The sequence below is a fragment of the Pleurodeles waltl genome, chromosome 5 (assembly GCF_031143425.1).
Source record: "Pleurodeles waltl isolate 20211129_DDA chromosome 5, aPleWal1.hap1.20221129, whole genome shotgun sequence".
Lineage (NCBI taxonomy): Eukaryota > Metazoa > Chordata > Amphibia > Caudata > Salamandridae > Pleurodeles > Pleurodeles waltl.
In genome coordinates, this window is record NC_090444.1 from 1,732,429,642 (window position 1) to 1,732,444,986 (window position 15,345).

A 15,345-nucleotide genomic window follows, 5' to 3' on the forward strand; every position below is an offset into this window, starting at 1 on the left:
TGGATCCAGCTCCTGTGTTCCAGGGACAATGTTCGTCAAGATGAGAGAGGACCCAGAGGACCGGTGATGCAGAGGTTTGGTGCCTGTGTTAGCAGGGGGGAGATTCTGACGACCCACGGGAGATTTCTTCTTGGCTTCCAGTACAGGGTGAAGGCAGACAGCCCTCAGAGCATGCACCACCACGAAACAGCCGAGAAAGCCAGCAGAATTAGGCGCTACAATGTTGCTGGTAGTCGTCTTGCTACTTTGGTCCTTGGCAGAGATTGACGAGGGAGATGCAGAGGAACTCTGGTGAGCTCTTGCATTCATTATCTGATGAGAAACCCACAGGAGAGACCCTAAATAGCCCTCAGAGGAGGATTGGCTACCTAACCAGGTAAGAGCCTATCAGGAGGGGTCTCTGACGACACCTGCTGGCACTGGCCTCTCAGAGATCCCCAATGTGCCCTCACACCTCTGCATTGAATATGGCAGAGGTCTGGGTAACACTGGAGGAGCTCTGGGCACCACCCCAGGGGTGGTGATGGGCAGGGGAGTGGTCACTCCCCTTTCCTTTGTCCAGTTTCGTGCCAGAGCAGGGGCTGTGGGCCCCCTGAACTGGTGTAGGCTGGCTTATGCAAGGAGGGCACCATCTGTGCCCTTCAAAGCATTTCCAGAGGCTGGGGGAGGCTTCTCCTCCCCAGACCTTAACACCTATTTCCAAAGGGAGAGGGTGTAACATCATCTTTCAGAGGAAATCCTTAGTTCTCCCTTCCTGGGACCGGGCTGCTCAGACCCCAGGAGGGCAGAAACCTGTCTGAGGGTTGGCAGCAGTGGTAGCTGCAGAAAAAACTCCAAAGAGCTAGTTTGGCAGTACCCGGGGTCCATGCTGGAGCCTCGGGAATGCATAGGATTGGCACCCCAATACCAGATTTGGCTTGGGGGGACAATTCCATGATCTTAGACATGTTACATGGCCATGTTCAGAGTTACCACCTATATGTAGTTCACACGTGTAATGGTGTCCCCGCATTCACAAAGTCTGGGGAAATTGCCCTGAACAATGTGGGGGCACCTTGGCTAGTGCCAGGGTGCCCTCACACTTAGTAACTTTGCACCTAACCTTCACTAGGTGAGGGTTAGACATATAGGTGACTTATAAGTTACTTAAGTGCAGTGTAAAATGGCTGTGAAATAACGTGGACATTATTTCATTCAAGCTGCAGTGGCAGTCCTGTGTAAGAATTGTCTGAGCTCCCTATGGGTGGCAAAAGAAATGCTGCAGCCCATAGGGATCTCCTGGAACCCCAATACCCTGGGTACCCAGGTACCATATACTAGGGAATTATAAGGGTGTTCCAGTGTGCCAATCAGAATTGGTGAAAATAGTCGCTAGCCTGCACTGACAATTTTAAAAGCAGAGAGAGCATAAACACTGAGGTTCTAGTTAGCAGAGCCTCAGTGATACAGTTAGTTTTCCCATACGCCGGCGCTGCCTGGTGTGAGTCATTTTTTTTGACGCACACCAGTCCGCAGTGCCGGCTAACGTCATTCCAATAATATGGCGCCCACATGGCGCGTTGGAATGGCGTTAGCCGGCGGTAAAATATTTGACGCACAACTGCATTGGCGCAGTTGTGTGTCAAAAAGTATAAATATGGGCCTAAATTGTTTCATTCATGCCTGTGTCTCAGGTTTGAGGAATTTGCTTTTGAAGGGTTTTTCACACCCACAGCAAAACCAAATCAAACTGTGCCACCCTAACTTTTTAAACCCAGAGTGGACATTTGTATTTCTTGGATTGTTTATGTTCCTTTTAGTTTAACCCTATGCATGCAGGAAAGTTATACGTGATATAAGTAATGCCCTTGTTTGTCTTTCTTGTACATGATAAGTGCAACCACACTTCTAATTGTAGTGTGCAACAGTGAATGTCTTTGAAGCCAGCCCTAGTGTTGCAGTACTTATTGTTATGGTACTCAGTTTGGGTTTTTGGTAATACAGTATTAGTAATTGTGCCAACAGTTATTATTATCCAAGAAAAATTCTGGAGCATCCCGGTGTTCTTCTACTGACCCCGTGCCCATATCAGAAAGAGAGATTCAGTTTCAAGGAAGTTGAGTGCACTAACTCTACTATCACTCTGCCAACAACGACCTGCCCCCCCAAGATACACGGTGCCTGGCTGGACCGGCAAGATGTGGCAGTGTTTTGTCTCTTTCTCTTCCACTCCCCCTTTCCTTTTGGGACACCTGCTGGGGTTTCTCTGTCCACCAGGAAGTGCCGAAAAGTGTTCCAGGAGGTTGGGGCATACCATCGCCCCTGCAGACATCCTGCTTTTCAGGTGTGTGGCCCCGTCTCAACAGTCTGTGTGTGCAGATTTAAACGTAAATTCGACTTGGCAAGTGTACCCACTTGCCAGGCCTAAACCTTCTCTTTTCTTACATGTAAGGCACCCCTAAGGTAGGCCCTAGGTAGCCTCAAGGGCAGGGTGCAGTGTATGGTTAAGGTAGGACATATAGTAATGTGTTTTATATGTCCTGACAGTGAAATATTGCTACATTCGTTTTTCACTGTTGCAAGGCCTGTCCCTCTCATAGGTTAACATCGGTGTTACCTTTAAATCTGATTAAAGTGTAGATTTCCTTTGGGAGTGGATGGCCATGTGGAGTTTGGGGTCTATGAGCTCACAATTTAAAAATACATCATTTAGTAAAGTTGATTTTAAGATTGTGTGTTTGAAAATGCCACTTTTAGAAAGTGAGCATTTTCTTCCTTATACCATTTCTGTGACTCTGCCTTTTGTGGATTCCCTGTCTGTGTCAGTTTCACAGTTGGGCTGGTTGCACCTCACACTAGACAGTGACACAAAGGGACCTGGGAGTAGTCTGCATTTCCTGATGAGCCATCTGTGCTAGGAGGGATGGGAGGAGTGGTCACTCACACCTGAAAGGGCTCTGCCTGCCATCACACAATGCAGTCTCCAACCCCCTGGTGAGTGTCTGGGGCCTGGCCTGGGCAAGGCAGGTGTTCAAATACAAAAGGGACTTTGTTTTGAAGTAGGCCTACTTCAAAGGTGAAATTGGGTATAAGAAGGGCACCCAAAACTACAGACTTTAGAACACTTCTGGAAATCAAGAGGAACCTCTGCCTGGAGAAGAGCTGAAGAGCTGAGGAAGCAGAGCTGCCCTGCCTGTGACTGTGCTTTGTGGAGCTATCCTGAAGTTGCTGCTTCGGACGTTTGAGGCTCCTCTCAGATTCCAGAACTTTGCAGCACCGAAATCTGAAGAAAGTGTTTTTTACAAAATTTTGAGGTTTCCAAAGGATTCTGGGTAACAGAACCTGGTAAGAGCCCCGCAAGACACCCCATTATGAATTCCCCTGTGTCTAGTTTCCCAAAAATATATGTTTGCTAAGCTTCCCTAGGTGCCGGCTGAGCTAGAAGCCAAAATCCACAGCTGGGTACTTTGCAAAAAACAAGTCCATTTTAATTGGAAAGATGTGATGTGTCCACTTTGGTTTTTGGGGTATTTCCTGTTGCGGGCACTAGGTTTACCCACACAAGTGAGGTACAAATTTTATGGGGAGACTTGGGGGGATGCTGGGTGGAAGGACGTTTGTGGCTCCTCTCAGATTCCAGAACTTTGCAGCACCGAAATGTGAGGGAAAAGTGTTTTATTTGCCAAATTGTGAGGTTTGCAAAGGATTCTGGGTAACAGAACCTGGTAAGAGCCCCATAAGTCACCCCACCAAGGATTCCCCTAAGTGTCTAGTTTAGAAAAATGCACAGGTTTGGTAGATCTCCCTAGTTGCCGACTGAGCTAGAGGCCAAAATCCACAGCTAGCACTTTGCAAAAGACACATCAGATTTCAATGTAAAAATCTGATGTGTCCATGTTGCGTTTCCTGTCGCGGGCCTACCCACACACATGAGGTACCATTATTATCGGGAGACTTGGGGGAACACAGAATAGCAGAACAAGTGTTATTGACCCTTGTCTTTCTCTACATTTTTTTATTCCAAATATAAGTCAGTGTGTAAAAAAGAAGTCTATTTGAGAAATGCCTTATAATTCACATGCTATTATGCCCAGAATTAAGAGATGTGCAAATACCACTGCTTCGTAACACCTTATCTTGTGCCCATTTTGGAAATACAAAGGCTTCCTTGATACCTAATTTTCACTCTTTATGTTTCACCAAATTAACTGCTATGTACCTGGCATACAATGAAAACCCTTTGCAAGCTGCAGCTCATTTATTGGCTCAGGGTGCCTAAGGTTCTTGATGAACCTACAAGCCCAATATATCCCCACAACCAGAAGTTATAGAGGAAAACGTGGCCAGAAATGGCTATTTTTTCACCTCAATTTTAATATATTTTTATTTTAGCTGTTACTTTCTGTAGGAAAACCTTGAAGGATCTACACAATGACCTCTTGCTGAATTCAGAATATTGTCTACTTTTTCGTAATATTTAGCTGTCAAGGATCCAGCATTGATTTCATACCCATTTCTGTCACTAACTGAAAGGAGGCTGAAAGCACAAAAAAAAGTAAAAATAGTTTATGTCCCAGTGAAATGTCAAAATTGTGTTGAAAAATGTGGTTTTCTGATTCAAGTCTGTCTGTTCCTGAAAACTGGGAAGATGGTGATTTTAGCACTGCAAACCCTTTGTTGATGCCATTTTCAGGAGACAAAACACATTCTTTCTTCAGCAGCCCTTTTTTCCCATATTTCTGAAAACAAAATTTAAGCTGGATTTTGGCTAATTTCTTGGCCTCCTTCAGGGGAACTCACAAACACTGGGTACTTTTAGAATCTCTAGGATGTTGGAAAAAAGGACACAAATTTGGCGTGGATAGCTTTTGTAAACCAAAAGTTATGAAGACCTAAGCGTGAACTATCCCAAATAGCCAAAAAAGGGCTCAGCACTGGGGGGTGGGGGGGGAGGAATAGCCCAGTAGGTAAGGGGTTAAGTAATTTTAATTACTTTAGGTTAATCTAACCACTGCCGCACACGGCCAAAGGTCGCAGGCCCTGAGGGTTAGGCATAGGCTTCTGTGGCCAAGGCCAACCACCTATAAGCACCAATTCCCGAGCCACGCATGGCCTTTGGTGTGCGTGGTGGGGGCTGGCCAATATGTCTTTTTTGTTTTTTCCTCTGATATTCATGAATGCATCATAACGTTACATGGGGGGTTGCGCTGAGCATCCTGACGCATTTTCGAATATCGCATGTGGGAAAAAACCCAGCATGTCACACATAGGGGGTCTCTCAAACGCCCCAATATTCCAGTCATAGGATCAGGGTACCTCTACCCTGACCCCTTATACACCTTTTCATGTTTACTTTCAGCCCAAGGGACTATGTCCCAATATTTAAAATTGTGGCCACAAATTTCTGCTCTGGTTGCAGCCAGCCGATCACTGCATTCCTGTTGAAATTCGTTTGAAAGTATTTGTGCACCTAGATATACAAATTTGGATTTCCTTTAATATCTAAAAAACTACTCAAAAGATTTACACTCATTAACAAAAAGCTTTCTTTCTGGACCAAGACCTACCTTTCTGCCAAAGTTTGTGTAATTGCGTCTATTGGCTCGGGCTGTAGTCACTTTCAAAATCCCTATGGGAATGGAGATGGGAAATGCACTTTTGTTTTACACCCACCCTTTGTTTCTCAGCCCCCGCTTGACGGATCACCCTGGAACTTTCCATTCACAACAAGACCCAAAGAGACACTTTAAAAAAAAAAATTATGAAGATTTGTCAAACAGTGCAGTGCCATAGTCAAGTTTGAAAATGCTTTTCCTATGGAAACTTGGTCGCCAGTGGGTGATATATATATCAATTTTACTTTAAGAAGTTGAATGTTGGCTTATTCTCAAATAAAATGTATTTTGTTTTGCACTACACAAAACTAATTTAATATGATATTTCTTTCACAGGAGAAAACAAATCCAAACTCACATTTCCACGAAGTGAATTTGATAAGTGTTGTAACCACCTTGTTCACGGCAGGAACAGACACAACATCTGCCACTCTCCAATGGAGCTGCTTGCTAATGATGAAATACCCAGAGATTCAAAGTGAGCATGGGGTCTTGCCTTTAAGTTATGATCTTTGTATATAATTATCATTTGTATTTCCTGAAGATATAATTATGACTGCCCATTGGTTGTAACCAGTAGCTATGAAATACATGTTACATTGTAACAACCTGATGTGCTTTAGTTAGCATAATTCCTATTTTACATCAGGAACTATGGCCCATAATTATGAGGCCCTAGCATCGCTGTTGCATCACGTTTTGTGACTCAACAGCGGGGCAAACCACTAAATCATAGGTATTAGGCTACAAAAAGCCACTTTGCATGGCTTTGAATGTCCTCTTAAATATAGAGTAAGGCAAGACAGTGCAATTCGCTGCATTGCCTTACTCTCTGTTAGGTAGGCATTCTGTGGGCAATGCGCTGGGTGTTCCCACACAACACCCATGGATCTTGACGCATCCCCTGATTTATAAGACCTTGTAAACCTAGGAATGTGCCAAAACCTTACGCCTCCCGAGGGGAGGCACCCTCAGGAGAAATTTCACTATTTCTCCTTGCTTTTTTTGCCTCACAAATAGAAAGAGGTATAAGCCTCCCAGAATTGTTTTGTACAGGTAGGTAGCCCTTCCTGCATAAAAATAATCTTGCATGTAATGCAGGTACTCTTGCACCATGGTGCCTGTGTTGGCGATAAGCTGCTGAACTGGCGCCAGCACAGGGGAAAAGGACATGCCATAGATGCTGTGCATTCCTGCCCTTTCCCTGTGACGCAGGGCAGCACAGCAAGGTAACTGGCTTTGCTGTCCTGTGCCACAAACTATGCCGCCCTATGCCTTTAAACTCTTTGTAATACGCAGTCCAGGGGCACATTGTTAAGCTCTGTTGCATTCCTTTCTGGAGGCAGAGCTCATTTGCATAGGACAGAATCTCATATATATTGGTTCTAACCATTGCACCGAGTCTTGAAGTCATTTGTGATTACAAAACAGTTCGCCAACCCCCCTGATAGATAAATCTACACATTTACACAAGAACACATAACTTTCTTTATAACTTCCCTCTGAAACTGGACTGTTGGTGATGGCCCCGAAAATCTGCATAAATCCTAAATGCTTTGTGGTGGCGGCGGGGTGGGCGGGAGAAAACATGTGATGGGAGCTTGTCAAAATATTTTTCCCAGTTAAATTTAAGTACAGGGCTGTGGCCAGCACTGAGAAAGGGAAAACTATATACATTTCCTGGTGCTGTTTGTCATCTGGATGGCTCTGGACTCAGTCAGGGGTATGGGACAAATATTGGGGCAAACAGTTGGAAAGTACAAGGTAGAAATAGGTAGTAAATAGTGACAACCCTGCAGACGGCTTCATCTTGTCTTCAGGCACACGCAGCAGCCTGCAGGAGCCTTCTTTCAGATTCTGGCGAACAAAGGACAACTAAAAAAATAAAATAATAACCCCGTTTCAACAATATTGCTAATGGCACTGACCAAAAAACGTCCGAGAATTATTAAAGGGTGGGATGGGCTGCTACTTCCCGAGCACATTTTATAAAATTAGCGCATGTGTTATTTTCAACAATTACATAAAATATATATATATATATATATATAGTAAAAAGCTAATCAGTTCCAGGAAGTTATTAAGGGCCACTCATGTAGTAAGCCAAAATATTCAAGTACTGCCTGCTGACGTTATTATTAGAGTATTAGAGAAGTCTTCTTTTCATAGGGCTAAACTTTACATGTTAAAACGCAAATTTAAAGAAATTACCTAAAACATTTAGCTATAAAGAGATAGTTCAGCCCAGTTTTGCCCAAAAAAGCTTTTAAAGCTATAGGTGGATGGACGTTTCCAATAGCATCTTGGTATGTAATTTGGCATAAACTTACATATTTTTTTAAAGGTGCATAAAGCATCTTTAATCATATAAACCTTCCCAATATTTGGGCTCTACCAGTCTGCCATTAGCTGTTGACAAGAGAGCGTAGTGGTTTCGGCACTAAGACCCAGATTTCATGATTGGTGGATGTATGTGTGGGGATAGTGCGTGGATGGGAATAACGTTTCCAGTGAGTATCCCTGGAATGAAGAATAACATGTAGACCAAAACTAAATTAATTTATTTTCATTTCCTCTTTCTTTCTGTTGTTCTTCCTGTCATCCTGTTTCTTTTTCATGCCTTCCATATTTTATTATCCTTTTCAATTTCTTCATTCAGCTTTTCTGTCTTGCTTCTTTTTGTAAATTTCTTACTGTTCAATTCTCTTTCCTTCTCCTTCTATATTTATTTGAAAAACGTATTACACTTTCTTTCTTTCTTTCTTTCTTTCTTTCTTTCTTTCTTTCTTTCTTTCTTTCTTTCTTTCTTTCTTTCTTTTCTCTGTCCCCCCTTTTTGTTCTTTGCTTATTTTACTTTTCCTCCCTCTTTTTCTTTTTGGTTATTCCTTTTTCTCTCATTCTTTCTTTCCGTTTGATTCTCACTTCGTTTTATACAGTGCTCCATACCTTCCCCTCTCCATTGTGAAAATGAAGAGCTTACATAACAATTGGAGCCACTGATTTCCACTTTGAAGCACTAACATTTTATCTCCTTAGGGTTGTTTGTGAGGGTCTTTTGGCAGCCATGAAGACAAATGGGGGCATCTTCCTGAGTCTGTGGCAGTCAACACTGCAGCTTCTTCAACCAGTGATGAGGGATATTCACATGCCACTGCTACGCCCCCTCAATTGTTGCGGTCATCCGTGAGTGGGGGCAGGCTGCCGTCTGCCCATCCTGTCCCTTCTCCATTGGTTGCTTTTACTGCAAAGATCAGGAAAAAACAATGCATTCAACAAATTGTGACTGATTTACCAACACATATATGAGTGTGTAAGTAGTCCCACAGTAGTATTCCTTTACACACTTTCACATGCCTCTAATGATCAGTCCAGTAGCATTCAACTTTCTTTTAGAAATAGTATAAACCAGTACAGTCCTTTCTAACTGTGCTAATAGTAAATGAGTATTCCCTGAACATTCCCACTCTGGCCTTCATTTTTGGTCCAATTAATGCAATATTATGTAAGGGAGTACTATAAGAGTGCTACTTTACATACACCAAAGGTATTCTGTGATATTGAGTAATACAATTTCACTGCACAGGAAATCTATTTTTTCCCTGCAAAAAATTAGTGCTAATTCCTTACCTTTCAGTGTGGAAAGATATGTGGAAACAGTGCTTCTGCCATCTATTCCCAACTTAATTCTAAATTTGCAATATTATGATGGTTACTGGTTGTGGTAATGCAAGTACTGGAACTGTGGTATTCCTTAACAGGCCCAAAATACTTTTACATGTGTGTCTATTTATTGCTTCAGAAAGCCAGAGGATAAGGTGGCAATAAAAGCATACGCGTTTTGGTCAGAAACACCTTCATCTCCCCCAACTGAAAAGTCAATTAAATTCTTTATACTTGATTCCCATCAAGAGGACTGTTTTGCAGAACTGGGCATTCACATCAGGAATCATCTTTAATATCTCCACTTCGGTCTTGCAGGACGTGCACAGACTGGTTCAGTTTGTAGTACCCAACTACACAAAATACTAATGCCCATATTAATGGATTTTGTTGCAAAACTGTGCTAACGCAGTTTTGCGCCAAAATCCCTAGCGACATTATTTAGCACCAGCCGGGCCCCTTTTTTATGGAATGGCACACGGTGGTACAGAGGACAGGCCAGCATCTAAAGAAAAGGCAATAGCCGGGGGAGGGGGGAGGCGGTAGTGGACCAGAAATGACTCTAGGCTGGTTAGCAGCTATAAATATGTCGCTAACCAGCCTAGCATCATTGACGCACTACCACCCAAACATGACTCCTGTCTTAGTAAAGACAGGAGTCATGTCCACCACTCCAATGGCCAGCCCAAGGAAGCACTGTCCTCTGGGCAAGGCCATAATACACAGTGTCAGGCAGGGTGCCCCATGTGGGGCCTCCAATGGCCCAGAAAAAAAATAATCAAAACTTACCTTTACTTAGCCACAATGGTGTCCCCCATCCTATGGCATCCCTCTGGTGTGGGTGGGGGTGTTACTGGGGTTTGGGGTTGGCATCTGTGGGTCCATTCCATGGTCTGACACAGGCTTTAAAAAATGGTGCTAAGCAGGCTCAGCGCCATTATTTGGGTGCGCCTACTCCGTGCGCATTGTTTTTGCGCCGCAGTATAAATAAGGCGGTAGGGGGTTTGCGGGGGGACGGGACGCCTACCTTGCATCTAATTAGGGCAAGATAGTTTGCTGCATTAGCAATATGACGCTAACCCATATATTTTGATGCTAGACGAGTCTAGTGTCAAAATAGAAATATGGAGCTAGCTATGTGCCGTTTTAGCGTCAAAGTTTTTTATGCAAAAATGGCACAAGCCAAGTATAAATATGCACCTAAGAACCTCATTAATAACTAGCATTACATCCCTGCAGCAAGGAGTATCATAGGAGATTGACAAAAATTCTCACACCAAATCATATTACCCGGAGAGAAAAAAGACACATTCAATAAATACATCGATTGTGAGCTGGAAGGTAAGGGATGGGCACACAAAGTCATATAACAGAAGATTACTGTTAGCAATAAGATACAAATTACTACTAGAGATCAAGAAGAAAACTTTAGACAAGTGTAATAATGATACCGAATCAAATCTGTGAATTTATGTGGATCACCAAAAAACAACATTCCCTACTCTTTCCAGGTAATTCAACAACAGCATCGTTCTTAATGCTGGCAATGATCCCTCAAAGAAATCTAGGCCACCAACAATTTCTGGAGTCAAAAACTATTTATTCACCATTAACAGTTTGCAAAACTATTCCAGATAAAATATGAACTTAAAATGTTTTCAATTTGAAAGTAATTCAAATTAGCATTACCAATATTTAATTTGTATTTAAAAAAACCAACAGTACCATCACTAAGCACTTTCAAAAATGTGCCATTGGCAATGCTTGGTGGAAAATAAATATCCATCAGGCCTAAACCACTCCTTACATTCTCCTTAACATAAAACATATTCCTCAAATAATGGACAATTACATCATTACATATCTGCAAAGAAACACATTTTAGTAGGTCCTTATAATATTTATACTATTTATAGGCATACCACCAGCATCAAAAGCATTTAGAGGGTTCTTGAGGAATCCCCCACATTGGCAGTCACATTAACCTCAACTAATTTCTTTCTAACTTCTGCCCAGAGAATGGCAAATAAACACCCATCACCACATTCTAGGCCAATTACATTGAAGAACGAGACTAACAAGACAGAATATAACAATTAAAGGGGCTTAGAAATGTGCACGTATAAATTAAATATATTAAATGTCAAAGAACACATGATAAATTCTTGCTTCAGGGAGCAGACACCCTAAAGCAGTGGTCTTCAAACTTTTTAATGCCGCGCCCCACCCAGTTGAAAAATAAAAATCATTGGGCACCCCCCTCTGAATTTTTCACAAGTATTTTACAAAGATGGCAATGTTTAAATAGGTCTAAACCTATTTAAACATTGCAGTTAAGTACTGTTACCTTTTTAAAACTGCAATAACATGCTTCTGCTTAAACCAAAGGCATGTTATCTGTATAATATTTATTTTGCCCAGGGTTTGGCGCCCCCCCTGGGATCACTTGAGGCCCCCCAAGGGGGGCCCGCCCCCCAGTTTGAAGACCTCTGCCCTAAAGTGACTGTGATAGGAAATGGGGGAATATCTTGTAGGAGACAATTCTGTGTATTTAATTAGACCCTAAACACTATGGGGGTGATTCTAACCGTGGCGGTCGGTGATAAAGCGGCGGCCAACCCGCAAACAGGCTGGCAGTCCAAAAAATGGAATTCTGACCCTGGCGGGAACCGCCAACACAGCCCGCCACTTTAACACTCCGACCGCCACGGCGGGACAGACAAACAGCGCGGCGGTCACCGGCAACAGGCAGGCGGCAGACAATGTACCGCCCACCCTATCACAACTCACCAATCCGCCACCTTTTCCGGGGCGGGAGCACCGCCGATAAAAACACAGCAGAAACAGACTACGAACGGGAAAACGTTCACCTCTACGCACTCCACGAGGAAGGAGGACAGCATGGAACCCGAATTAAACATCCTACCTGCTCTCGTCCACCTGCTCATCTACCACGAGTACGAACGCCGGCGCAGACGACAACGGTGAGTACCGCACCTACGACACAGGGGAGGGGGTACGATAAAATGTTACGGGCACACACATATGCAACGCCCCCCCCCAATATGTACACACCAATGCAGAGCAACAAGTGACAGTGACACCACCCAAACCCCCATAAAAAATGCAATTACATAATCAAATTGGGAATAAAAATTTATGTACAAAATAGGCTCTGAGAATTATTGGTCAACTATCAAAAATATTTACATTTCAAAAAAGTCCATATACACAGCAGTGGATAACCGAAGCAATTAGTCTTGCAAATGTTACGAATTTCGATTTGTCCGTGGGCCAAAGTTTTGCGACACAAGGGCAAAGCCCACACAGGAGACCTGAGTCCTTTGGAGAGAACACTGCAGGGGCATCTGATGACAAAACTACAGGCACCTCAGGGGGAAGGGAAGGGGGGTGCACCACAGCCACATGAGTCCACGACGCCAGATCCACGAAGGGGCCACCATGCCCACTGTGCCATCCTGGGGAGTGCAAAGCCACAGTCTCTCAATGTCTCTACAGTGGGTGGGTTGCCCACTGGACCATCCTGGGGAGTGCAAAGCCACAGTCTCTCAATGTCTCTACAGTGGGTGGGGTGCCCACTGTACCATCCTGGGGAGTGCAAAGCCACAGTCCATCAGGTGGATAAATTTCTCCACTGGTCAAGGAGGATGCATGGTGTGCACAGTGAACCGTGAACAGTGCTTGCAGGAAGGGCCCAGCGGAGCGGTGCTTGAGACGGCGGGGCCCAGCGGAGCGGTGCTTGAGACGGCGGGGCCCAGCGGAGCGGTGCTTGAGACGGCGGGGCCCAGCGGAGCGGTGCTCTTCTGCACGGCGGGGCCCTGTTCAGCGGTGCCTGTCTTCACGGCAGGGCCCTGTTCAGCGGTGACTGTCTTCACGGCGGGGCCCTGTTCAGCGGTGACTGTCTTCACGGCGGGGCCCTGTTCAGCGGTGCCTGTCTTCACGGCGGGGCCCTGTTCAGCGGTGACTGTCTTCACGGCGGGGCCCTGTTCAGCGGTGCCTGTCGTCACGGCGGGGCCCTGTTCAGCGGTGACTGTCTTCACGGCGGGGCCCTGTTCAGCGGTGCCTGTCGTCACGGCGGGGCCCTGTTCAGCGGTGACTGTCTTCACGGTGGGGCCCTGTTCAGCGGTGCCTGTTTTCACGGCGGGGCCCTGTTCAGCGGTGACTGTCTTCACGGCGGGGCCCTGTTCAGCGGTGCCTGACTTCACGGCGGGGCCCTGTTCAGCGGTGACTGTCTTCACGGCGGGGCCCTGTTCAGCGGTGCTCTTCTGCGCGGCGGGGCCCTGTTCAGCGGTGCCTGTCTTCACGGCGGGGCCCTGTTCAGCGGTGACTGTCTTCACGGCGGGGCCCTGTTCAGTGGTGCCTGTCTTCACGGCGGGGCCCTGTTCAGCGGTGACTGTCTTCACGGCGGGGCCCTGTTCAGCGGTGCTCTTCTGCACGGCGGGGCCCTGTTCAGCGGTGTCTGTCTTCACGGCGGGGCCCTGTTCAGCGGTGACTGTCTTCATAGAGGGGCCCTGTTCAGCGGTGCTCTTCCAGTAAGTCTAGGGAGCCAGACCTGGCATGGACTCCCTGCTCACTCGCCCTCCGACCGTGCAGTGGCAGGCCCCTTCGGGGACGGAGTCCTGGGCCCTTTGTTCTCGTCCCTTGCAGCCGGGATGGGGCTTGTGGGGCCCTCCTGCTCCGCGCTCCTGCTGGCTGACCTCTCCGCCCTGCTGCCCTTTCGGGCCCTTCCCTCCCCTGGCTGTTGTGGCAGGTGAAGTGGCCAAAGTGAGCTCCTTGGGGGCAGCCGTGTCGGTCCTCTCACGGCGACCCTTTAGTTTCCGGGTCCTCTTGCCTGGGGGGGGGGGCTGGATGTGTCCTTGCTGCTGAGTGAAGTGTCACTGCCGCCAAAGGGTGGACTCCAGAACCCATGCACCACTGTGACACTCGAAGCAGGGCTGGTGGTGGCTGAGGTGCTCTTGGGACTCTTAGCAGATGGAGGGGGTGGGTCAGGGGAGGGAAAGAGGTTAAGATTAGAGAGGTAATATTTCTTAGGACCAAGGTAAAGGGTAGGAGTAGTGGTGATGGAAGTGGAGGAAGAGGATGTGGTTGTAGGAGGGTCAGGTGTGCTGTCTTTGGGTGCAGGTGACTGAGACGTAGGCTGTCGTGAGGTGGTTGGCTGTTGTTTGGGTGTCTGCCTGCGTTTATGTGTCTTGGAAGAGGGGATGACAGACACAGTGGGAGAGGACACAGGGGACGTGTAAATGGCAGTGGGGGTGGTGACTGCACGTGTGCGGACTGTACTGGAGGGTGTGCTGGTGATGGAAGCACTGGCTGATGGTGGTGTGCATGCATGTGTGAGTGTAGACGTCACAGGGAGGGAGGAGGGAGACGAGGAGGAGGGGGACACAGAGGTGGTAGTGACTGTTGGAATGTCTGCATCTGGGTGTTGCTTGGGTGAGTGTTTGTGGGATCTGTGGTGCTTGTGTCTGGATGAGCTGCTCTTGGGTGTTGAGGTGTGTGCAGGCTGGTCTGATGTGTGGATGGGATAGGCTGAGGAACAGGAGACAGAGAAAGGGTGGAGGCAGTTAGAAGAGGGAGGCTGGAAACAGGGACAATGGCTGCCGTCAGTGCTGAGGCCAGAGCATTGAACGATCGTTGATGGGCAGCCTGACCCGAATGAATGCCCTCCAGGTAGGCATTGCTCCGATGCACCTCCCTTTCTACCCCCTGGATGGCATTCAAAAGGGTAGTCTGCCCAACAATGATGGTCTGAAGGAGGTCAATGACCTCCTCACTGAGGGCAGCAGGGCTGACAGGGGCAGGGGCTGAGGTGCCTGGGGCGAAGGATACGCCCGCCTTCCTGGGCGAGCGGGCACGGAGCGAAGGCTGAGGGGCTGCTGGGAGGGCGGTGCTGGTGCGCTGGGTGGCGGCTGTACCTGTAGAGGCGGGGGGCCCGGATGTTGCCGCCACACTAGGGAGCTCCCAACCGAGGACGTGTCCGTGTCGCTGGTGTCTTCACCGGTCCCTGTGGTGGTGCTCCCCTTGCCCTCCGGATCACTGGTGCCCTCGGTGTCTGTTCCAGTGCCCACCG

General features: G+C 46.7%; 1 protein-coding gene across 1 annotated transcript in view; it reads left to right on the forward strand.

Annotated features, from left to right (window-relative positions):
• Positions 1-15,345, forward strand: part of LOC138296719 (cytochrome P450 2K6-like) — a 419,360-nt gene that overhangs the window by 352,342 nt on the left and 51,673 nt on the right. Inside the window, exon 6 of the mRNA XM_069236120.1 lies at positions 5,931-6,072. Within this exon, the coding sequence (XP_069092221.1) occupies positions 5,931-6,072 (142 nt within the window). The remainder of the gene's footprint in view (positions 1-5,930; positions 6,073-15,345) is intronic.